The following is a 26,172-nucleotide window of genomic DNA, read 5'->3' as shown; positions in this document are numbered from 1 at the left end:
AAAAAAGCCTCCATTACGCTGTGTGATCAGCAGCGGGCCTGTGACCACAGCCCACCAGGTTCACGCCGGGCATCCGCCGCACACCTATAATTTACCGGGATGCTTTCACAGGGAGGCGCGAAAAAAGCAAGCCACCATTGTGGGGGCCCGGTAATTGGAGTCTCGTTTAGAAATGCAAGTAGCAATTAGCGGCGTATTGGCATTATACACCAGCATTTGCATTCCCGCTGGGTGTAAAATGTTGTTTTAATAGCGGTTTGTTTTCCCCACATGAAATTATCTAAGGGGCCTTTTATCACCTCCTCCCCTCCCTTGTTCTCTCACTGGCGCTAAAGCATGTATCAGCAGCAGGCCCATCAGGGGACAGCCCAGTTTCCTGTCACAGATGTGAACTTGTTGAGGAAGAGCCGTTTAAGCATGCTCGTTTTACCCGAACTCAAGCCTTTAGAATCTATTCATTACTTAATTTGTTTTCCAGAGTCCCAAACAACCTCTTCAGCTAATCAACAAGCTGTACTTAAATGTCCTTCCGGCTCCATCGCTCCCTCTTTAAGTGTGTAGTGCAGAACGGATACAGTAAACCTTCAAATTTAGGTTCCAGGCTTATATTAATCCTCTAATTGTGTTTAATTACAAGCATTGCTATAGCCAGTATCTGACATGTGCAGGCCAACAACCATTCACTCTTTTGTATTCAGAGCTCTTTGGGTATAAATGGGTTTTCATACAACAACCAATGAAAACTGGAAGCAGTATTGTCAGGTTTTTTGTTTGTGTTTTTTTGGAGTATGTGGGAAATTCACGCACTTATTCTGTTAGCCAATCACGTAGCACGAACGCACTGCATACGATCCTACACATACAGGTCAAAATCTTCTGTTAATGTTTACGTCAAACATCAGAATGGGGAAATAATGTGATCTCAGTGACGCTTACATGGTTGTTGGTGCCAAATAGGCTGGTTTGAAGAATTTCCAGGAACTGCTGATTATCTAGGATTGTACAAGAAGTGTGAATTTGCAACAAATCAAAAAAAAAAAAAAAAGTTCTGTGATGAGAGAAGTGCAGGGAGAATGGCTAAACTGGTTGGAGCTGATTGAAAAGCTACAGTATCTCAAATTACTACTCCTATACCCAACTGTGGTGCGCAGATAAAGCATCTCAGAATGCACAACATGGCAGATCTGACGGTGGGTAGGTTACTTAGGCAGAAGACAAGGCTATAGTGTGCAAGGTCACTTGGACTGTTGAATATTGGAAAAAGCTATGTATCTTGTGTAATCTTCAGCTATGTAGTTTTAGTGAGTCTGTATCCTAATAAAGTGGCTGCTAAGTGTACGTGTCTGTAAAAATGACCAAGTTAAAAATGTTAGCTCACTTCTGTCCATTCTCATAAAGGGACTGCTAATTATAATTATGGCCAAACACATCACTTACACCCCCCCCCCCCTCTTTCTTTTTTTCAGAGGCGGTGGACATCCTGAAAGAGATGAAGGAGAAGAATGTGAGGATGTTGGACACCACAGCCACCAGGTTGTTCCACATACTCAACGCAGCCGCTCTGAAGGGCGACGTGGCCACCATTCGACGCTTGCAGGATACAGTGTTCACCTTGGGCCTGGTCAAGCCCACCAGCAACCTCTGCTCACCACTGGTTTCTGCTTACCTGGAGAGGTGAGTAAAAGTATATCTCTTTCAGGCTGTTAGAATCTTTGATAGCTTTGGTACGGTTTCGGACTGCAGTGATTTAAATCCCTATGTTACCCTAAGACCAAATGGACAGTTGTTTATTCTTATATGAAAAGATTGGCTATCATTTGTCTTTGAGCTAAATCGCAAATTTCACTAGAAGGAGGGAAAAAAACAAGCATTCTGCTTCTCCAAGCTGGCCCCTCAGCCCCGCCCCCGGTCTCCTTTGAGGTCTATTTGCGAGAGCTGCTTTTAAGAAGATCAGCTCATTTGCATGTTAATTATGCGCCCTGTGCTAATTGCTGGATTTGTCAGGGACATGCAGAGCAGCGCGTAAGTGCCTCCCCCCTCCCTGCTGGGGAATACATGGGTTTACATGGTGTTAGTAAATACACACACACACACACACACACACACACACACACGCACACACAGGCTCACTTGGTTCCCCTTCCAAGATTGTTTGTTTTCCTGTCACTCGAGTGGCGCAAACACACCAGCACGGTGCGAGGTTTAATTGCTGCTTCGTGTACGATAAGCTTTCTAATTTAACTCTGGTTCATTAGCAGGAAGAAACATGGGGAAACCAGGCGCCTCTCGGCAGAGAGGCAGATAAGCTCGCTCGCTCTCAGACACACACACGCGCCAATGCACACTGCATCTGGCAACCAGACAGGATGAGAAAACACATCAAAACTGAATCTGACAAGGGGTAATGTGTTGTTATAGTGGTTAAGGATACAGTGATGCATTACAATAATCAATATTATCATAGAATACATTGCAGTGCCCTTTTCTCAGAAATGTCATATGTCTGTATGTCGGAGTGCTCTGTATTTTCATAACACTTACCAACTCCGCTAAGAGGTTTGTCATCACACGCTAATTAAGCCGACTGACTAATAAAATTGTTCAGCGTAGAAGCAGATCACACTTTGGCATATGTGTGTAGTGCAGCAAGTGGTGAGACTCAGGAACATGTATCTTATGCTATAGTTAAAGCACAGAGTTGCCGCATCATCGTGACACACATTATATTTAAATATACAGATGAATTATTTAATGGTAATCATCTTGTTACATTGGTACCGGTCAAGTTAAGGCTATATTAGTCAGCAAGTGAACATTCAGTTATCAGTTCTCAAAGGTGATGTGTTAGAAGCAGGAAAAATGGGCAAGCGTAAGGATATAAGCGACTTTGACAAGAGCCAAATTGTGATGGCTAGACAACTGACTCAGAGCATCTCCAAAACAACAGGTCTTGTGGGGTGTTCCTGGTCTGCAGTGCTTACTACCAAAAGTGGTCCATGGAAGGACAAACAGTGAACCAGTGACAGGGTCATGGGCTCCCAGGTTTTAGTGATCTGTATGGGGAGTGAAGATGCTAGTCAGTGGATGATACTTTGACATGTACCATTTACCTCAGACCGAGCGTGCAATTTAATGGAAACAGTATTCCCTAATGGCAGGACAATGTTGCCAAAGTGTTCAGGAATGGTTTGAGGAACATGCCAAAGAGCCTCCATGTTACCCATATGTCAATCTGTTCAAGCTTCAGTGGGATGTGCTTGACAAAAATCTGAACCATGGAGGCCTCACCTCGCAATGCTAAAGACTTAAAGGATCCACTGATGACGTCTTAATGCCAGATACCACAGCATACCTTCAAGAGTCTTGTGGAGTCCATGCCTTGAGCTGTTGTTTTGGCAGCACAAGGGGAACCTACACATTATTAGGAAGGTGGTTTTATTTGTTTTGTGATATTTATTTATTTGTTTTGTTGAACCTGATGGTCCATTGGGCAGTTTTGAATTAAAATACCTGAGGACATGAAATCTGCCTGTTCCAGATGACCGAGCTTTACGTTTACCTTTTTTATGTGGATGTTAAATAAATGTATAACTCCTAGTACCAGAAATCCAGAGGTAAAAACCTATGAAATTCTGTTAGCAAACCGACAGTAAATATCATGGTACATCTTGTGTATTGTGAAACCGTCATCAAATCATATCATATGATATAATATTTTTATTTTTTTTTCGCCTTAGCGCAAAGTAATGATATTGTCTTCTCTTCAACCCTCCCTCATCCCATAACTTTTATTTCCAAAGTCCCCAACATGGCCCCACCCCATCTTTGTCTTTCTCTGATTTCTCATCAACCCTCCCTCACTCTGGCTGTGTCTTCCCCTCTCTGTCATCCTTCTCTCCTCTCTGTCTTAGAAAGCTGTGCGGAGGGGAACAAAGCCGCGCATGTCAGTATGTCAGCTATAATGACTTAATGAACGCTTCTCTATGGGATTAACTCTGACAGCCATCAGCACGTCGCCACGCCGACCACAAGCGCCGCTCCTGATCCATCCGTCTCCCCCCCCCCATACTTTTGCTTTAGTGGAACAAAGGGATGTGGCAGGAACTTTTTTTTTCTTTTTTTTTTTTGCACAAGGGGGGCTGGGAGGGATGTAGTAACAGTAACAGGAAGGGAGGAGAACAGTGCTGTCAACTGGGCACGAAAAGTCTGGCACTTTCTTTTTTCTTTTTTTTTTTTTAAAATAATAATAATAACGAGTGCTACTTGCACACATTTGACATAGGTGTGTGTGTGTGTGTTAGGGAAGTGTTTTAGGATGTGGTAGTTGGAACGTTTGAGGAGCAGGGATGCAGGTGGACATGGCAATCTGTCATGCAACTAGACAACTGTCATGTTGCTCTGTGAATGAAACTTAACCGTGGATCACAAATCTTGGTGTCAGTTCTCTGTCAAGCGCACACACACACACACACACACACACAGTTCACCATGTATTTTTTTTAACAATAGCTTCCCCCCAAAAAAGCCCAATGTTTTAGTGGTCTCCTCTTTCAAGAACGTGGAATGGATGATAACATGGGTGCCAGTCTATGGAACAAAAGAGGAGGTGGGCATGAGCGAGAGATAGAGGAGACGAGCCGGGAGGAGGAGGAGGGATGAGATGAGCTTTCTTGTCTAATTCTTCAGGTTCTCTGCGCAAAGCACTCACTCATGCTCTTTTTTTTATTCTCCTGCGACTTAATTGGCTGGAAAGTGCTTGACATGCAAAGTTGGTGACATTAACGGGTACATGTTGCAGTAAAGGCTGAACGCCACTGACAGCTAAATTGTATCCAGGGAAATTATGAAGCCTTCAACATGGTTAAGTCTTTTTTTTTTTTTTTTTTTTTTTATCCCCCCAGAGGGGAGCGTAGTCGGAGGCAGGGGTGGTTCGCAGTGGTAGAGGGGGGTAATTGCAGTTTGGTGGGCTTCATATGCTGTTGATGGCTCTGAAGGTTTCTGTGAAAAGTTGGTGCTTAGCCATTAGAATTGAATTGGATGTTGGTTTGGGAATGGAATGGGTGTTAGAAAGAGTGAGAGATGTGAGGTTTGTGTGATTTGTGCATTATTGTGTGCTTTTTTTCTTAAAACTATCTGCATTTTTTAGCTCCAAATGAGTAACTTTTTAAACTTTTATTTTTATATTGCATCTAATTATTGTTATATTTTAATTGGCATCTCTGTGCCTCTCTCTCTCTCTCTCTCTCTCTTTCTGTCGAGTGCATTGCTCAATCAGCTGCCGTGTGTTTTTGAATTGCCTCTTGACTCCTGCTTGATGAATAATATTGCCACTCTTCATTTCAATTAAGCGCGATTGCCTAAGAGGAGTTGTCATGGGCCAGGCTCAATCACCGCTCTTGTTTTGTCCATCCTCGCTACTCCTCTCCTCTTATTTAGTCCACTAGCGAGGTCACCCCTGTCCGAGACACGTTCTCCTGCTGTATAATCTCAAGGGTCGAGCCCGCCTCAGAAATTATACCTGTTAAAACCCCAGTGGTTCACTTTCCCACCCTGCGTGCCCCCTCCCTGCCGGTGCCCTCTCTGCTTTGACCTCGACGTGATTGGCATGGTAATTACCCAATCACTCGATGGCTGCCAGTGCAGTCACAATAGAGCGATCGGAGTAGTGTTTTTCTCGTCTGCTCCTCTCGCTTTATCCCTCCGTCAGCCCTCTGTCAGGAAAGCGCGCAGCTCTTTGTTAGGCAGTAGGAGAATGACGGAGGTAGAAGGAGAGGTAAAGGGAGGGAGAGAAATATAGCACATGGAGTAGATCTAATTTTGTTGCCTTGTTCTGTCAAACAGCCCAGTAGGGGGTGAGGGCTGGAAGAGGAAGGTGGGGTCTGAGAGAAATGGGAAAGGCTGCTGACCTTATGCCTGTGTCCTTACTGAGAAAATCTGATTTTTTTTTTCTCCCACTCAATTCAGCTATCTTATTATACATTGTGATCCCTGCTCTTAAAATCTCATGACTCTTCAACATGTTTTTAGTAATCTAGTCTTAGTAACTTAGTTAGTTTAACCTTGTCTAATTTGTGTGTGTGTGTGTGTGTATCAGTGGGGATGTGTTTGGAGCTCTGGAGGCAAGCATGGAGAGCCAAAAGCAGTACAACCAAATGCCCCGGATTCATGACATCATCTGTCACCTAGTGGAGAAAGGAGAGACTGAGCCACTGCAAAAAGGTGATATACATACACACACACACATTAGACACACACATTAGACACACATTAAGCGACTGTACTGACCCTAATATTTTTTTTAATTGTATGAACAGTTACTAATCCAAATTCAGAACTGGTTGAGTGTGTGTCCATTTCTCATCACACACACACATACACACAAACACTCACACACTTCTTGCTACTTATTTATCATTTATGGAAGCAGTCTTGGGTGTCGGTGCTTTCGGTCAGTGAGTTTTCTGCCGTGGAAAATAAACTGTCAGTAAAGAACGATAATGTAGTCCAAGTTTCCAGATCTGATGCTGAGACTAGCTCCTCAATATCAAATCTGACTGAATTAAGGAAGCTAAAAATTGTGATAGTAATGAGCTGTAATTAATTGATTGTGCAAACTTGTATGAATCTGTTCCTTTTTCTTCTGTTTCTCTGTGTGTGTGTGTGTGTGTGTGTGTGTGTGTGTGTGAGTGAGTGAGAGAGGGAGACATGGAGACAGACACCCAGGCCTCCAGTAGGTCTTGTTGAAAACCCTATACAGTCATGTTTTTAATGGTCTGTGTCCTCGTACAGGCCATGGAGAGGGTTTAATGTTTTTGTTTGGAGCCGAGTGTGTTTGGAGTATTAAGGATGTGAGACCTCTAGGCTGAGCTGGAGGACCACTTTATCCATCCACTCCCCCATACCCACCTTAACCTTTCCCCACTCTCACTTAGACACACAGCAACCTTGTGGCCTTTCCCCAAACATGCGCTAATGTGATTTCTCTTTAAGCGAACTAACTGAAATCTGCGGCGTATGAATAGAGAAATCAATTCTGCTGGAATTATCTCTTTGCTCTATTCACTCTATTGAGATGCAAATCCCTGTCAGGCTATGACAGCGTGTGTGTGTGTGTGGAGTAAGAGTGAAGTGCACCAGTGGATGTGCAGAAGTGCTTGAAGTCTTCCAGTGAATGAGGGAAGAGTGTGTATGTAGGTAGGTGAAGTGATTTGAAGCGTCCTGCTAGGCACAAGAATGCCCACACACTCGCTGTGTGTACAGACGCATTTCAGTTAAGCTGAAAGCACCCGCTCACCCTCTCTCTCTCTCTCTCTCTCTCTCTCTCACACACACACACACACACTTGGGTGAAGCCTGATTACATTGAGAGCCTTACTCATGAGGCTGTTCTTTGCACAGATTGTCAGGTTTTTTTTATTTATTTATTCATATAAATGTCCTCTTTCTCTTTTCCTCTTTTTCTTCCTGTCTCTCTTGGCAGCTATGGACTTTGTGAGCCAGGAGCGTGGTGAGATGATGATGCTCTACGACCTCTACTTCGCTTTCTTGCAGACGAGCCGCTACAAGGAGGCACGCAAAATCCTAGAGGTGGGAACGCTAACATTGTGCTGGAAGCACACAGCTATTTAATGTAGAGCCACAAAGCCATTTCCGCTTTTAAACGACTCCGGCCACAAAGCTGAAATTAAGCTATTCATTCCACGCAGTAAGCAAAGCAGGGGGCTGGAGGAGACAAGCGTGTGTAACAGTACAGGTGTGATTATGAAAAGGGCAGCTTTGATTAGCAGTCTGAGCATAAGTGCTCTTTGCTGAAGTTTCCCCTAAGTGCTCAGGTGTTGAGCCTTATTTCTTAAGTGGGCACAAATGTGGTCCACTCAAGCATTTTCTTCTTACACACACACACACACTTTATACAGAGTCTTACCCAGGTTAACGTCTCTCGACTCTGTTACTCTGAGATATGAGCGCTGCAAATGGATTTTCCTTGCATATCGTACTTGTGTTTAATTGTCTGCTGAGGATTTCCTCTCTCAATCTCCCAGCGTCTCCAGAACACGACTGACTTTGAGTCTCCTGACATGTTTGAAATGGCTTTGGGGCTGCCGTTTTTTTCCCTCCTTTTACACTCCAGTCCATTTTGCTTTGCGGCTTTATATAAGTCGTGACGTCTCACGAGTCTCCTCTTCCTCTGAGAAACAGCCCTGACAAAACCATTATGATATTTATTTAGTCAAGCCTTACAATTTCAGCCCCTCTGTAGAACTGTACCATACTCTGTATGCTTGGTGTAACCTTGCAACAACAAAAAAATCCTCACATATTTGAATAGATTTTGTGCCCTTTCCCGTGCACAAGTGGCTGTTTTGGTTTTGGACTCCTCTCTGTATATATGCTGATGCTGAAATTTTGTCATTTGTATGCAAAGAAAAAGAGATTTATTGTGTGGAGTTACACAGATGTTCCTTCCTTCCAGATGTTCCTAATGGTGAAGATATTAATAGAGCGAAACAGTAGTCCAGTGTGTTTCGTTCCCTTTCTTTGTGATTTAAAGTGATATTATCACAGTTAGAGAATGTGCTATTTTCTAATACATATTTTTGACAAACATTTGTTTTTAAAACTTTTGAAGTTTTTTTAAGCAGTTTTAGGTCACCTATGTATTAGGTTTCATACATTATTCAAATTATTTTGCGTTACGTTTATTTGTCTTCTTGTAAAACGTGATGTGTATTATTATTTTTTTTATTCATTTTATTTGTAAATAATTTGTAAACTAGCCTTTACAGTTCCTTAACTTGACATCACCTTTCGCTTGTCTTCAAAGCTGTCAGATAATTTGAAACCCTAGCTTTATTATTTGTACTCTCTCACACAATAGCTGAAAGTCTATGAGAGCCTCTGATGCCATAAGGCAGATGAAGCCGATGCTTGAGTAAGTGTCCTGTATACCTAAGAGCTGCTGGTGTTCCTTTGATTGACAGGCGAGAGAAGACTGTAATCCCGCCCACTCAGATACCTGTGGCATCGAGCATGTGTTGGTCTTTCTACTGGTACAGTGAATAATTAGGAACCATTCGAGTGATCATGTGACCGGATCCTGTAGCTTGGTAGTGTTGTACTTTAATGAAGCTACTCTATGAACTATGGGAATGAACATTTCCCATGACAGGAGAGTTTCCAATCTTGAGCTTGTCCTAGCTGTACATGTGTTCAATCAGTCTCTTGTAGCCTACTTGAAAATGTAGTTTGCACTCTGGTTCAATCCTCCTTACTTCATAAATGCTCTCTGTGTTAGTGGAGCATCAGGTGCGAGCTCCTCACGGCCAGCCGCAGGGTTAAAAGCCCCTCTTGTTCCAGCAGGCTGTGTGATTTTTAGTGTAGAGCCACTCCTCAGGCCTCCGCTAACTAATTAAAAACAATGATATCTGTGTAGCGCTGACAGATACTGGCATCAGATGTGACCCAGATCGGAGCTGTAAGTGCTGCAATCGAGTGTTCGGCAGGTGATTTTCTTGTCTGTAATTGTGAGATTATTAATAATAGTGGGTAATTACACGAAATGAATGTAAACGATTTGATGTAATTAAGACGGTTAGGAAGCAGTGCTAGGTGGAAGCACTTGCTAGAGAATGTGACCTGTGTTTAAGAGAGTGAGATTCGTTTCTAACTATTTTTAAGAGCTGAACACTGAATGTGCTCCTGTGTCATTCCTGCCTCGCACTAACAGCAGTACCATAACAAATAAAAGGCAGACGTTACAGCTCATTAGAGATAACGTTGGTTTATACACCAAGTCTTAAACCAACAAATTACAATGAAAAATGAATTAGTAAACAAAAATATTGCAGTATATGCAAAGGAGAGATAATGTTGACTGGGATTTTTATTTTTTTTATTTTATTTTATTAATTTTTATTTTAAATAAAGTTTGCATGTATGTGTAAACTGAAGAGGATAGGCCACACGTTTAAATCTGAGAATATCTAAAAGTATCAAGATGGATCCATGAAGGAGTTTCTAAAATCCTGCAGCAAAAAAATTCTAACCTTTTTAAACATTGTAAGAAAACGAACAGGGCTATTATTTGAAATGACTTGTGTTTTGCAGAAAAAAGAAATCATGCTTAAAAAGGTAACCTGTTAAACTATACAGTGCCTCCACAGATTTAAACAATAATAGTGCATAAAATAAAATATAAAATTTTGATAATTCATTTTTATCAAATTAAGAACCAATCAAATCCTCTCTAGAACACATTGGTCCCGCCCTGAAAATAGGCAGAACAAGTCACTCCACAGTAGCTGCTGAAAAGCATATCAGACAAGTCGTTTGTGTAGTTTTGGTTGTTGAGCATCCTGCAGGTTATTCTCCTTTTAAACCATCTCATGTACATCATGGATGAAAGATGGGTGGAGTTTACAGAATCTCACAAAAGTGAGTACACCCCTCACATTTTTGTAAATATTTTATTATATCTTTTCATGTGACAACACTGAAGAAATGACACTCTAAATGTAAAGTAGTGAGTGTACAGCCTGTATAACAGTGTAAATTTGCTGTCCCCTCAAAATAACTCACAGCCATTAATGTCTAAACCATTGGCAACAAAAGTGAGTACACCCCTATGTGGAAATGTCCAAATTGATCCCAATTAGCCATTTACCCTCCCCGTTGTCATGTGACTTGTTTGTGTTACAAGGTCTCAGGTGTGAATGAGGAGCAGGTGTGTTAAATTTGGTGTTATCGCTTTCACACTCTCTCATACTGGTCACTGGAAGTTCAACATGGCACCTCATTGCAAAGAACTCTCTGAGGATCTGAAAAAAAGAATTGTTGCTCTACCTAAAGATGGCCTAGGCTATAAGAAGATTGCCAATGCCCTGAAACTGAGCTGCAGCACGGTGGGCAAGACCATACAGCGGTTTTACAGGACAGGTTCCACTCAGAACAGGCCTCACCATGGTCCACCAAAGAAGTTGAGTGCACGTGCTCAGCATCATATCCAGAGGTTGTCTTTGGGAAATAGACGTATGAGTGCTGCCAGCATTGCTGCAGAGGTTGAAGGAGTGGGGGGGGTCAGCCTGTCAGTGCTCAGACCATACGCCGCACACTGCATCAAACTGGTCTGCATGGCTGTCATCCCAGAAGGAAGCCTTTACTAAAGATGATGCACAAGAAAGCCCGCATACAGTTTGCTGAAGATAAGCAGACTAAGGACATGGATTACTGGAACCATGTCCTGTGGTCCGATGAGACCAAGATAAACTTATTTGGTTCAGATGGTTTCAAGCGTGTGTGGCGGCAACCAGGTGAGGAGTACAAAGACAAGTGTGTCTTGCCTACAGTCAAGCATGGTGGTGGGAGTGTCATGGTCTGCTGCCGGCACTGGGGAGCTACAGTTCATTAAGGGAACCATGAATGCCAACATGTACTGTGACATACTGAAGCAGAGCATGATCCCCTCCCTTCGGAGACTGAGCCACAGGGCAGTATTCCAACATGATAATGACCCCAAACACACCTCCAAGATGATCACTGCCTTGCTAAAGAAGCTGAGGGTAAAGGTGATGGACTGGCCAAGCATGTCTCCAGACCTAAACCCTAAGGTGGGGGAGCGCAAGGTCTCTAACATCCACCAGCTCTGTGGTGTCATCATGGAGGAGTGGAGGAGGACTCCAGTGGCAACCTGTGAAGCTCTGGTGAACTCCATGCCCAAGAGGGTTAAAGCAGTGCTGGAAAATAATAGTGGCCACACAAAATATTGACACTTTGAGCCCAATTTGGACATTTCCACTTAGGGGTGTACTCACTTTTGTTGCCAACGGTTTAGACATTAATTTCTGTGTGTTGAGTTATTTTGAGGGGACAGCAAATTTACACTGTTATACAGGCTGTACACTCACTACTTTACATTGTAGCAGAGTGTCATTTCTTCAGTGTTGTCACATGAAAAGATATAATAAAATATTGACAAACATGTGAGGGGTGTACTCACTTTTGTGAGATACTGTATATATGTGTCTCTCTGTGTCTCAAGACTGCTGTGGTCCTGTGATAATTGAGTCACAGCTTTGTACCAATCCATTGTGCAGTGGTTGGATGTCTATGATCTAGAACAAATTTATAGTGAGATTTTACACTGCTGAAAATGAGCAATGTGCTTGCTTATGTTTGATAAGTTATCCTTACACTGCACTACAGTCAGTGTGGTCGGTGTTGGTCAATCCCTTCGGTGCATTCCTTTCCCGACTTCCTGTTTCATAAACAAGCAGTTTAACATACAAGAAAATCACATCATGGCTTGCATCCATTCAGGGATGCTTTAAATGCTTTAGATATTGCCTGTTTTTATTCTATTTGCATGTGCTAACACTTTCTTTTTGTTTTCCTGCATTTGTTGACTGGATGTTTATATTAAAAGTGAACGTTTTCTCTTCCAGACCCCTGGTTTAAGGGCGAGAGCTGGTCGTCTGCAGTGGTTTGCAGAGAAGTGTATTGCATCTCAGCAGGTCAGAATCGCTCATACCCATTATCATGTCCATCTCCATACTTATGCACATACCCATGCCGATGCACATGATTGCTCATGCAAAAGTGAATGCACATACTCATGCACTTGCACATAATAATAGACATATCATAGCCATGCACAAATTAATGCACATGCTCATACTCATGCCCATCCACTTCCCCACATCCATGCACATGCTCATGCTCAAACACATGTGTTTCTCTTTGATAGATGGAGCCTCTTGAAAACATGGTGGACATGACTGCAAAGCTCTTCGAATGCGACCGAGACGAAATGTACTACTACATGCTGCGCCTTTGCAGTAAGTTCCGTGACACGTACAAAAAAAAAAAAAAACATGCAGATGTGTACATGCATGCAGTTGTGTTTGAGAAGCTGCACAGCTGGTGTGAAGGTCAGTGGATGATTCTGATAGTGTGTAGACAGTACATTTGCTCAGTACATTGGTCATTTACCCTGCGGTGGAGAAGCACTGCACATCTGCTGTGTGTGTGTGTGTGTGTGTGTGTGTGCACGCATGCAACAGAGCTGGAGTCTCACAGGCCCATAGACACACACTTAGCCTCACAGCACTTGATTGTTCGCACAGCATGGAGCTGAGTGTCGCCAATAGCTTCCAGCAGAGAGATAAAATGTGTGTGCACTATGCACATCTGTGAGTGTGTGTGTGCAGATAGACCAAACCAGATGAGTGCTTGTACAATGAGTTATTGTTCTATCTTCGTCACACTTCCAAATCGACCAAAAAGGGAAAAGCCAAGAGGAGCTCATGGTCCCATTTGAAGGAAATTTCTAAATTAATTCCCTAGTTAGGAAGCTGATAAATCGGGGCTTTCACCTCTAGTTGGCCAGCGGTTTTGTCTTATCATTCAGTATGTTCTATGTTGTCACACAGTGGACCGAAATCACACAGATTTAACACACAATCCTACAAAAAACGGGCTTTCATCTGTCATGCACAAATGGGCACTGGGGAAAAACAAATCAGCATGATCATTTGGAAATTCCAGTTAACCAGTGGACTAGAGCCAGCCAGCTAGCTGATTTGCATTGTAAAAGCAGGCCTAATTAAAAACTATCGTTTGTGACCAAGTGCTATGAAAACCTGTAATGCTGTGTAGGAAAATCAAACCTACAAGAAAATTTGGCAGTTTTTAAGCAGTGCTATTGTAGCATTTTCATAGATTTAATTTCTGTTGTAATGGCTGTGGGCTGACAAGGTTAGTTAAGTTTGTTTACACATGTTCTGAATTTTCTTAGCTCCTAGCTGAACTCCAGAACCTGATTAAAAAATAATAACAATAATAATAGTAATAAAAATAATAGTAATAACCTTTTGTCAATTTGGTCAAAGTGAGGAAATGCACGATTTTATTAAATCAAGCTAGAAGGTGAAAATATTCCCCTTTACTAGTCATCTCCCCTGCCACTGACTGGTTTCAAAAGACCACCACCAATTTCCCACAATGCTATGCAGGTTTTTGAAGCCTTAAAATATAGACTGTATCCCAGTTTAGAGGAAAGGTGCACACTTCAGCCTTGAGTTTGACTTTAAAATGGAGTTGGTGTGTATGTATAATGTCTGTCCATCACTCTGTGTTCTCCAGAGGACATGAATGACTGGCAAAAGGCAGAAGCTGTCTGGACTAAGATGCAGGAGGAGAATGTGATTCCCAGAGAAAGAACCCTGCGTCTGCTTGCTGACATCCTCAAGAACAACAACCAGGAGGTGCCCTTCGACATGCCTGAGGTAAAAGAAAACTACTAGATTTGTCTTTCTCAGTCTCTCTCTGACTACCTCTGCACGTTCTCTCTCTCTCTCTCTCTCTCTCTCTCTCTCTCTCTCTCTCTCTCTGTCTCTCTCTCTGTCTCTCTCTCTGTCTCTCTCTCTCTCTCTCTCTCTGTCTCTCTCTCTGTCTCTCTTTCTCTCTCTCTCTCGCTCCTTTTGAATCTCTCTACCACTTCTACTTGTTTTATTTTGCTCTTATTTTCTTTAGATAACAGTTTAACACTTCCATCTTGTGGTGACTATTCCAACCTGTGGTGAATTAGAAGGATGTATATTTTGTGTTTTTTTTTGTTTTTTTTGTTTTTTTTTAATACATGTGCAGGTGTGGTATGGACATCCTGAATCCCAGGAGCATCCTGACGACATCAAGGAGGAGGGTTTAAGAGTGGAAGATAGTACTGGTTCCTCTGCATCTCTTTCGAAAGATACTAAACCCCGTGATTATCACCTCGCTGTTATGACTCTAAGCAAAAAAGGGAAAGTTGAAGGTATGCTCTTATGTAACTGTTAAATCCTAACATTGCGTTCCCTCAGTGGTAAAACCCTCATGATACTTTTTAGTATTAATTAGGACACCATGAATTCTAGCTTTTCTTTTTCTTCCATCTCTCTCTCTCTCTCTCTCTCTGCTCCCTTTTGATGCAATTTGATTGTGAAATGCTTATGCCTTTAAAGACTTTAATGTTTCTGGATTTTCTCTTCTTTCTCCTCCGTCAGAGGCCTTGAAGGTGGTGAAGGAGATGCACAGGCAGGGTCAGGCGCTGGGAGCTACTTCATATGACATTCTCATCAAAGCCCTGCTGGCCAGAGGAAACCTGAAGGATGCCATGGAAGTAAAAGACATGTGAGTCTGCCTGTGTTCATCCTTTCACTCTGACTTGTGTAATTTGCTTGAAATAATTCTTACTCACAGTGGCACGTGATCTCAGAGAAGCTTGGCTATGCATTGAAAAATAGGATAATATAGAGTATTTTATTGGTATAAGAATACACTATTTTTTTTTTTACTATTTCAGTAATGTACAATAATGTATTTTTCCTATGTATGAGTTTGGAGGTGAGTTTGGAGATAGGGGGTGGCAAGGAGGCTTAGAGGTTATCATGTTAGCCCCACAGCTCCAGGGGTTGGGGGTTTGATTCCGGCCTTTGTCGTGTGTGTGTGTGTGTGTGTGTTTGTGGAGGTTGCGTGTTCTCCCCGTGTTTCAGGGGTGTCCTCCTCCCCAAGTCCAAACACTTGTTATAGGCAAATCTGTAAATTATCCACAGTGTGTGAGATGTGCACTCGTTCCTGGATATCCCTTGCCTTGTTCCCAGAATTCCCTGGGACAACCTTCAGACTCCATGGGTTGGATAAGCAGTACAGAAAATGGATGGTTGGATGCAAGGATTATAGTGCTAGTCTTTAGTCTCATTGTTGTGGCATTTAAAAGAGAAATTTGATGTTCAAAAACAAATACTTAAACAATAACATAAAAATATGAATAGATGCTATTTAAAGTTCCCAGTAGGTCAAATTTAATTCTCACATTTCTTGCTTATGTATCTTTAATAAATTCTCTTAAGTACTCTCAATAATGTTAATCTTTACTGCTATGGTTCTTGTACAATATATCTTCATACAATAGATATCATTATTCCTGAACTTCTGAAATCTAAACACTATTCAGATTTATTTTTCCCCATTCCTCTGCCTCCGAACTGACTCTTAATACCGGACTTGGTTCAGGTAAACTATAATAATAATAATACGGTTACAATACCATTACTTTAGAATTTAAAAGTGTGACAAGTCAAGCAAACAGAACACACTTGCACATAGACAGAAAATGCCAGAAGGCCTAATGTCCAGTGCTTGTCTCCATGTAGCTGAGCATCTGAGGTCTTTTTTTCAAGCTCTTGTGAGTCCCTGCCCGAGTACCGAGTCTCTGTCGCTGATAAGCGTTTTGTGTGTGTGCATTTGTGTTGCATCGATGGCCTTTTAGTCTCGAGTGGAGTGAAGGGCTTAGCAGCCAGATTAAGAAGATTGGTAATAGAGGAGAGTGGAGAGAGAAATAGATGGATGGGATTGTCAATTGGGAGGGGAGGAAAGCAGGACAGAGGGATTTTTCCAAGCTTGATAAGAAGCCTGACCCCTGAAACAGCGGCAATCTGCTGAGCGGACTGCTCTAGGCCCATCGCCATGGCGATAAGGTCCAGCAGCAGCTGCTCAATTGGGCAACAGAGCTAATCTGGAGAGAGAATGTAATAAGAAAAAATATTTGATTGAGGTTGTTGGGAGCTAAAGGACAGCGGAGAGGGCATTTGGGACCTGGGATAGTCAGTCAGAGCAACACACACTTTTACCGCCTCATATGTTCAGGTCTTCTTGGTGTTTATTTTGGAAAGAACTCAGATGCCGGTAAAGATATCCTCAAAATTTATGCTTAATTCACATGTGTGATGTTCGTGTTTGTTGTTAGGCTCTGATAATGTTCCCTCTTTCCCACAGCGCTTCCAAGCATATTGCAGGATTCAAGCTGAGTGAAATGGCCAACAACCTCCAAATAGTCACACAAGTAAAGCAAGGAGACATTAAAGGTGGGTCAGAGCAGCATTGTTATCTGTCTAGTCAATAATTTCATTCATAGCATCTGCTTGTTTTTAGCATTATTAATAAAAAAAACATCTAAATCAACATTAAAGTCTATGTCTCTTGTCTGGGTGAAGGAGCCTTGGCAAGTATTAAGGACATGCTGCAGTTTGACCAGGTGCCCTCCCATTTGGCTATTACCCGATTGGTCCAGGGCCTGGGTAGCCATGGAGATTTAGAGGGCATCCAGGAAGTGGAGAACATTGTTAAGAATTTAGGGACCTCTGTCAACCTGTCCTACATGCTGTTTGTGAACAACAAGGCTTTGGCCCATATCAAAAAGTGAGTTTTGCATCTATTTTCTATCTCCTGTTTGTCTGTCTGTTTGTCTGCATGTTTGCCTGCCTTGCCTGTCTGTCTGTTTGCCCACCTGTTTATTTGTCTACCTGTCTGTCTGCCTGCTTGTCAGCCTGCCTGTCATATCAAGTGTGCTGTGCTTCTGCCTCTTTGTCTGTCTTTCTGTTATTGCCTGTTTCTCTGTCTGCCTCTCTGTCTGTCTGTCTGCCTGTCTGTCATCAAGAAGTGTACCGTGCTTCTGTCTGTCTATCTCTCTGTCTGAGCCTGTCTCTCTGTCTGCCTTCCTGTCATATCAAATAGTGTGCTTTGCTTCCTCCTGTCTTCCTCTCTGTCTGTCTGTGTGTCTGCCTACCTGCCTGTCTGTGCCTGTCTCTGTCTGTGCCTGTCTCTGTCTGAGCCTGTCTCTCTGTTTGCCTGTCTCTCTGTTTGCCTCTCTGTCAATATCAAAAAGTGTGCTGTGCTTCTGGCTGTCTGCCTCTCTGTCTGTCTTTCTGCCTGCCTACCGGTCTTTCTGTGTATCTGTCATATAAAAAAGTGTGCTGTGTTTCCACCTTCCTGCCTGTCTGTCTGTGTCTGCAAGCCTGTCTGCATTCCTGTGCATGTGAATACCTGTGTGTGTGTGTGTGTGTATGTGAAATGTGGATTTGAGTGCACTGATTTCTCACTCCCTAAATCCCCGAATCCACTACAAGCCAGCTGTCCTCATATGCCTCACTCTGTTCCTGCCCCCATCCCCCTCTTATTATTCCAGCCCCAGATTAGCTGTGATGGCTAGAACTACACAGTCTGAATAATTTACCATGGGCCACGCTAATGTGGTGGCCTGTTTCCGGAACCTTCCATCTCGCCTCTTAACTAGTCATTTTGGCTCAGCTGTGCACACCGCACGTGTCACTGTGGTTTAGGCCCAGGCGGGGGTCAGAGTTCACTTTGACAGCAGTGTCCACTGAATCGTGAGGAAACTCATTGCTCTCGCGCTGTCCTCTGCTGTCGATTGCTGACAGCACAGGAGCAGCATCTGCGACTGGCCCCGTGCTGGACTGGGAATATTAATGTAGCCAATAAAAGTTTTACAACCTTATTATTCTGTGTGCAAGAGTTACCATCGCTTAACTCCACTCAGCTGTATATAGTCACTGTGACATTGTCTTAACCATGAATATGCACTGAAGTGTAAAAGTTTGCATTCCTTTACTTGGAAAGCTTCACAGCAAATGATGCTTTATTGTCCCAAAATAACTTAAAGGGCCGAAAGTTAGTGGTAAGATATTAATTGAAACACGTCAGATCTCATGCTTTTTGGTGTGGATTGTCTACATAGCTAATCACATACCTGAACACTTCAATACCTTCCCCTAGCTCTGTGAAAGGTCAAGATCATTTATTTTTCAATCTTCTAATGGCTTTTTTTCCTCCTAATGCCCTTGACATTTACACATCACATTGCTTGAGTGCCGTTGTTTTTTATTACATTTATTTAAAGACTTAATAATCCTGTTGATTGTGTGAAGTCATTAGATTCAATAATAAGGTGTTCGGAAGCCTTCAGGTCATTTAAATAAATAACCAGATCCTGTTTTTTTAATAGAGAATCATCTTTTTTTTCCCATCCAGATATCAGGACAGGTACAAATTTTGTGCACAGCTGTACATTGAGGGAAATAGAAAATGGAGATGGTTGCTTATGTTGTGTTGTTACTTTAAAGTCTTTGTTTTGTGTCTCTTTCTCTCACACTCTCAGTGGGGACATTGACAATGCAGTGGAAGGGTTCGATGCTTTGTTCACCCAAAACTCAGACGGTCCACAAAAAAGTATTGCCTTTGTCTTCCGTAAAGTTCTCGAAGCCAACAACGGTGCTGCACTTGATAAATGTAAGACATGGAACTTTTCTCACCTATTGGGGACACCATGCTCTTTGATTTGTATTTCTTTTGTTTAATGAACTAGAGTCGCTGTGGTGTTATATGCATGCCTTGAAATAATTCTGCTGCTACGTACACCTCAAATGAGGGATGCGTTGATACAATCTTTTCATATTAGGGCAGTATAAGTGCACATCTGTTCTGATAAAGAAACTGGTAAACAACTTGGTATTAAGCAATCAGGAGGACGTTTAAAATGTAAGACATAAGAGGACAGTTTACAACTTGTTATTAAAGACCATGCTCCCTGAGCTTAAGACACTGTTTAAACAACTTGTGTTGTAGGATAAATCAGTAGTTTCTCCTCTTTGTATTTTCACTTCTTTACAGTACAGTTACAGTTATCAGTCTGATTAAAGTTATTTACCAGTATTAATAGTGAAATACAATCAGATTGCTGTCATTCCATGTGAGATGTTCAGTAGCAGGAAATTGAGGCAGGACAAGTATTATGTTGTATATTCTGTGTTTTCAGATGGTTGTATGGGGCACAGTGGTGTAGTCAGGAATAAATTCATAAAGTCAGGAATATCTCCCTTCTTTTAAAAACAAATAAAGGGAAAATTCTGATTGGCTAATCTTTTTCCCCCACCCTAGCGGCTGCTTAGGACATGTTCATTTGACGTCTGGGGAGGATAAATATGTACCATTGACGCATGGACCTTTTACATGCATCATTACAGCACAAATACTGTTATTGACATTGATTGTACAGTCATTTATGTGCACTACAAGGATGTTTGAAAAAGGTACATGTGTATAATCAGCTGTGCTTTATGTCCATCCACAAATAAGTGCTACACCTCTGCCTGGAGGTTTATTTATTCATTCATTTCTGAGAAGAAATACCAGAACAACACACTGTGTTTGAATTTTCCCGTTCACAAACTGGCAGGATTTGTTGTGAACTATTATGGACAAGCATTGAGTACACTTCCTACTGAACTTCTGCAGTACCGAACGGTGTTGTTGCTGTGTTTGACTAAGCGTGCCTCCCTCTCTCAGTGAGCGCCATGGCGGAGCGGCTGTGTAATCAGTTTGCCACCTACAGACCTGCCACAGACCTCTTCATGCAGTACATAGATGCGGGCAGGACCGAGGATGCCAAGTTCCTGCTGCAGGTAACTCGATTTATCCCACAGTCACAACATTCTCTTGGTTGTTCTCTAGGATTTTTTTTACTGAATTTTGCTCAGACTTGCTGGCTGTGCTTGACAGCGATTTATTGTACTTTCAGTGATTCTTAGATATTTTACCCTTTTCAGTTTTCCCATGAAGCCTTTATCAACTTAAACATCTCCTGAAATAAAAATTTAAAGCAGCTGCTCAATCCATTATCCCTACCATTGTCATTTAGGGCTCTTAGGACTCACTTCAGACATTCATTTGGAATGAATGACTGAAGGACAGAGCGCTGTTAGATTAAACTGCAAAGTAAAACTTTTCCCCTCTTCAGAGAGCAGATGAGTTGCTTGGCTGCTGCTTTAATTGCTCTGATGCTGCTTCTGGTCCATGTTAATACAAAAATCCTCCCTGGTCTCTTGGCTTTTTAATTCGACAGCAGAAGCAGACAAAACGTCCATCCGTCACTACTGGCATGTAGCAATGACCTCACTCATTGCCACTGAACCCAGAGCAGTGCTCAAGTTTTACAAAGCATCATACATACCCTGACATCCCAGCAGCCTGTATTCCACCCCACCCCATCTCCACAACCCCCCCATACACGCACACACAATCACTTGTCTAATTTGCTGAAACAATCAATCATTTACCATGTATGCATGGTTTGCAGTGATACTTACATGCATACACATAACCGCTAACACATCTGTTGAGAATATATTTGCATTTTGTGTAGACAAACACAAACTGTGCTATTATATGCTAATGATGCATTTATACATGTCTATTTGCCATAAAACTTCACTACAGTGTGTCAGTTAAATATAATATGTGCTGTAGGTAATGGCAAGCACTAGCACTACAGTCTACTACATCCAGAAATGTGATATTAAACTTTTATTTGTTTATTATTATTTTATTATTATTTATTTATTGGTTATTTAATAATATAAAAATAACGCTCTAGAAAAGGGCGTCTGTCAAATGGCGTAAATGTAAATTTATTATTTATTGCCTCTGTGTGGAAACCCTTCATGTGAAACATGCATTTTCTAATATGTATCATTTGAAAGCTATAGACATTCCTGACCAGAAAACCAAAATCCAGAATCATTTACAGTACCTAATATTACTTTCTCCAGGTTTTATAGACATAAATGCAACACTGGATGAAACGAGCAACACAGGCTAGAAAAAAGAGAGAAATTCTCTGCCTCTGCTACTTTTATCCCTCTCACTATCCACAGTCTAAAGGCTGATCATTTTTGTCAAACAGCAAATTACGTACAATAGAACTAGAAGGTTGTCTATGTGAATGTTGAAAGATTTTTTAAAAATCTGTCAATGCCTGAAATTAGATTACACAATATAAATGATGGGTACACAAACAAATACACACACACATAGTGTATAGAAAGCCAAGATCAGTTGATTTAAACAGGTGGAATCAGGTGTCTCTCCCACTTGTTTGCAATGAAAACCTGCACCCGCTCCACCTCTTTGTGGATAAGATTGAACACCGAGTGCTTGTAGTTTGTTGACCAGCTTAGCGGGGATTATTGTTACCTTCCAAGCTGAAGTCGATCAATAAAACACTAACATGGGTGTTTTTAATAAAGTGGAGCGGTTTGTCCATGACTCGTACCGTGACTAGTGTCTCAAAGCACTTCATTATTATAGGACTGAGTGCAATGGGGTGATTGTCATTCAGACACGTGCAGATTTTTGAGGAGCAGGAATGATTCTTCAAGCATGCAGGAAGAGTATCTCATGGCATCTGTGGGTAGTGTTAAAGCCCTGTTGAAGTGTTGCTCAGGGACGTTAGCGTCGAGGCATGCACAGACGGTATTTAGCTCAATCGGTTCATCTCGATCAGTTCATCTGTTCTTGCTGTCTTAGACTGTGAATGATTGTAGCTCTTGCCTTAGGCATGAAGAAGCAGAATTATTAAAATCACCTTTGTTCGGTAGTCTGTTGTTTTTAAGTTGTTTCCTGCCACTCAGGTCTCATTCCTGCTGCTGGTTTTGATTGCTGCCTCACAGGATCGAATAAGGACTCAAACCTCACTGTTCATACACAGCATCTCATGGACTTAAGGTTCTTCAAGTTCCCCTCCCCCCTCCCTCGCACCACCATTCCCCTGTGCCATATTACTCTAATGAAAGAGTACACAAATTATACACTGGGGTCTGAAAGCCTACAGACTCAAATCAAAGCCTTTATGTGCCTAAGTGAACATAATTATACTTCAGATTGGGCTGGAACAGTACATTTTAATTTTCATAAAGAATTAAGTGGTTATCCTTCTGACTCCCTATTAACTGTGTAATTAACCTTCCACTGTAGAGCGCAGTTTGAGACGCAGACGAGGATGGAAACCGTTCAACGCGTTCAGTACACACATACTGTGCTTATACAAATATCTACATGCTGCTCCTGATTTTTCGTCGCATACACGCACAAACAGCTCAACCTGATGGCAATCTCACAATCAGTCTTAGTGTATTTTATGCCTCTTTTCTCGTAGCGATGTACAGCAGTGGCAGAGCAGAAGGATATAATGGTGGCCTACATGACGAAAATTTCTCAGAATCCAGGCCAGGTAAAGTAAACATTTAATCATTAATCATGTGCTGTTTTATAATCTATAAACTACTGTCAATTTCTGTCCATATTAGTGCAATATCTGTTTGAATGAATGAAAGCACAGTCTGTATTTTCTTTCTGCTCACTTTAATAGAGTGACAAGATAAAGAACCTGCACAAACTCATCCCAGACTTGGAGAAGGAGAATGTCTTCACCTTCCTGTTGAAATGTTACAGTAAGTGTGACTCCTGAGCTTATCTACAGTGCACAATAGGGTCTGCAATTCAGAAGTTCGCTTTTGCAGTTCCAAGTTTACTTTTGAGCTAATAAATTTACATCTCTGTGGCCTGGAATGGAGAGCGCCTGTGCCGTGCTTACCCGAGAGTACTGCTTGGTTCACAGGCCTGTGGTTTAAGCAGTTATTATCCAGCTTATTAAAAATGCAACAAGCTGGCCGTGCATGCTGGAACCAGCAAGCGCATTTTGCTAATGCAAACATGTGTTTTCTAATGCAGGCCTGCTCTAGCCAGCCTGGCGTAAGAGCTTTGACATGTTAAAGTACTTACACAACTCTTCTGTGGCTGTCCGTAGTGCAGTAGCACAGGACTGTTTAACAAGTCCCGTGGCAGCTGCCCCTAAGCAGAACATGGCAGAGTGAGAAATTAAACACCATTTGAAAACACATTCCTCATACTTAACCATGGGGTTTTTTTCTTCTCCTTTCTGTTTCTCGCTCTGTCTCTGTCTGTTAGGTGTGGATAAAGACCTGACCTCAGCCAAGGCTGTGTATCAGCAGATGCAGGATGAAGGGCTGCAGGTGAACGAGTTGTCTCTGAAGAGACTGGCGCTGCTCTACAAGAATGCCGGAGAGGCCGTGCCCTTCGAAGAGCCTCCAGTAAATATCACTCCGCACTCCCACGAGTTTCTTAGATCAATGACATGCAGTAAAGTATAAGGACAAATAGACAAGCACTCATTTTATATACACACTCAAGAGCAAGGATTGGCATCATAATTACAATTTATCCGCAAACACATAGTATGCTAAAAATGGTTTTAAGAAAATGACAAGGGTGCATCCTGGAACATGGCAAATTTCCAAATCACGGGAAAGGTCACAAAGTAATATGAAATGAAAATATTATCAATCCTGATAAATAGTTAAATTTAGGGATCTATCTATCAAAAGGCTCTGGCTTTGAAAGGTCAGTGTAAGCAGGGTCAGAGATGGATTTCAGTGAACTTTAGTCTCAGTGACAAAATGTTGTCTATTGCTAGGTATAATAAATGTAATGCAAATGGTCACATCACCCAATTATATTACTTGGCTTTTAATAAATATTTTCTTTTATTTATTTTTTAAACTCTGCTAAAAAAGGCACAGGCATAAAAGTAAAGTTTAAACATAAATTCAACATACAGTTGGAAATAACCTATCACACTAAATGTGTTTGTATAAATTGAATGTCTTGATTTTGTCCTATATACAGTATGCAAATCTACTATGTCCATTGTACTGTGTGTATTTATAAAGATTGTAAGACGATTTCAAACAGGTCTGTGATTAGTAGGTTGTTTATTCTCCAGTCAGTCTTGTTTTTTGTAATGCCATGCACACAATATAGCCTTTCTTCTTTCTTCTAAAACCCAAATTAACATCATAAACACTGTCACAGTATGCAGTATGGTTCAGAATTAAATACTTGAGCATTCAGGAGTATTTGATAAAGTATTTTTATCAATCAGAAACCAGTTCACAGATGTTCACAGCTGTAAGAAATCTCATTACTACTTCCTACCCATAAACCCCTGTCCTTCACCTAAGCTGACCATGGTCTTACATGAATACCATCATCTACAGCTCACCTCATCACTTTTCAGCCCTACATTACCATCAGACCTGTGGGTAGTGTTAGCCCCCCTCTGTCTTGTATTATTTAGGTCCACTATTGCTATGTTTTTAGAAATCTCAAACAAGAACCTGTCAAACTCTTACTCATACAAAACCCCAGTGCTCTCACTTTACCTTTTAAGTTTGCACAAAGCAATCTCAGGTAGCACCCCCACCTCTCTCTCTCTCTCTCTCTCTCTCTCTCTCTCTCCTTTTTTCTCTCTTTCCCACGGGACAAGGCTAACCTTTCCTGAGAGCTCTGATAAGGAAAGGATTTGAGGTGCTGTTTGCATCTGCTCCTGCTATTAGGCTTCTGCTACTTATTGACTTTAATTACAACATTAATAGGAAGAAAACACGACGTCTGAGCCACGGTAATCTTCTGAAAGTACTCACCTTCCACAAAAAATAAGTAAATAAGAGAAGCCTGTTTTTTGAATCGGCCGCCATTTAATTAGACGGATTTGAAGGAGGGCAGGGTGTAAAGATGTTTACACATTTAATCTGCAAAATGCAACCACACAGAAGAATTGATTTCTTCTTATTAGTCTGGCGTAGAATAAAGGCTGCAGATTTGGATGGTGAACAGATGTGGGGTTTTTGGGGGAGGGGGGACATGGAAATGTAACACAGAACAAACTCTTGATGTTTGTCCAATTTTGCCTTTTTCTCCTGCTTTTTTCGCTAATTTTATATCTCTATATATTAATAAATGTTTCTCTTCCTCCCGCAGGAGACGTTCAAGTTCTACGCAGACAAACTAAAGGCTTTGCAGACCCAGAGTTCTACAGATAACTAAGATCTCTTCTCATTATTATTCTTTTGTCTCTTCATTCGTTTTTTTTTCTTTCTATTTTTTTATGTCTGCCCAGATCCTCTAATGCTGTGAAGTCAGTGATTCTTGGTAAACTCTCTCATTACAACTGCATTGAAAACAAATAATATCATGTACAGAAGTATTTATGCTAATAAATGTGTTACACATGTGTATGTTTGAGTTCTGCTTTGATTTTCTACTTTTCTTTGTTTGTTTTTGGCTTATAGGAATGGTTACACACTTTGCAAATATAATACCAACCCACTCATCTGTAAAGAGTTTTAAAAATATGTATTTATTGCAAGTTTTAATCCTGATTGTGTGTTTGACCAGAGTGACACTAGCCATTTGTTTGTAGCTTGTGACATAGCAATGTGTTAAGTGAATGAAGGAGAAGGGCAAAGTGTCATAACCCATGTACACAAGTCACAGCCCTCACCCTCATATACTGATAGCTGTCTTGTCTGATTGGTGAGGAAATGTCTAGGTGCCAGTGGGCTGTAACAAAATCATAGATTCAAAGAAAACAAAAATGTTTAGTTAATGCACATAAATTTCTACTTTACACAACAGAGCTATTAT

The 26,172-nt window shown here is 41.6% G+C and overlaps 1 protein-coding gene across 1 annotated transcript in view; it reads left to right on the top strand.

Annotated features, from left to right (window-relative positions):
* The window catches only part of lrpprc (leucine-rich pentatricopeptide repeat containing), a 48,538-nt gene extending 22,775 nt beyond the window's left edge, over positions 1–25,763 (top strand). Inside the window, exons 23-38 of the mRNA XM_058385707.1 lie at positions 1,467–1,674; positions 6,095–6,219; positions 7,481–7,587; positions 12,441–12,509; positions 12,743–12,833; positions 14,140–14,282; positions 14,644–14,809; positions 15,039–15,165; positions 16,810–16,898; positions 17,028–17,232; positions 18,989–19,119; positions 20,176–20,291; positions 22,823–22,897; positions 23,036–23,117; positions 23,635–23,777; positions 25,507–25,763. Of these exons, the coding sequence (XP_058241690.1) occupies positions 1,467–1,674; positions 6,095–6,219; positions 7,481–7,587; positions 12,441–12,509; positions 12,743–12,833; positions 14,140–14,282; positions 14,644–14,809; positions 15,039–15,165; positions 16,810–16,898; positions 17,028–17,232; positions 18,989–19,119; positions 20,176–20,291; positions 22,823–22,897; positions 23,036–23,117; positions 23,635–23,777; positions 25,507–25,572 (1,943 nt within the window). The 3' untranslated portion in view covers positions 25,573–25,763. The remainder of the gene's footprint in view (positions 1–1,466; positions 1,675–6,094; positions 6,220–7,480; positions 7,588–12,440; positions 12,510–12,742; positions 12,834–14,139; positions 14,283–14,643; positions 14,810–15,038; positions 15,166–16,809; positions 16,899–17,027; positions 17,233–18,988; positions 19,120–20,175; positions 20,292–22,822; positions 22,898–23,035; positions 23,118–23,634; positions 23,778–25,506) is intronic.
* The last annotated feature ends 409 nt before the right edge of the window (positions 25,764–26,172 follow it).

This window comes from Hemibagrus wyckioides, linkage group LG03 (assembly GCF_019097595.1).
Source record: "Hemibagrus wyckioides isolate EC202008001 linkage group LG03, SWU_Hwy_1.0, whole genome shotgun sequence".
Classification (NCBI taxonomy): domain Eukaryota; kingdom Metazoa; phylum Chordata; class Actinopteri; order Siluriformes; family Bagridae; genus Hemibagrus; species Hemibagrus wyckioides.
This window is presented reverse-complemented; position numbering and strand designations above follow the sequence as displayed.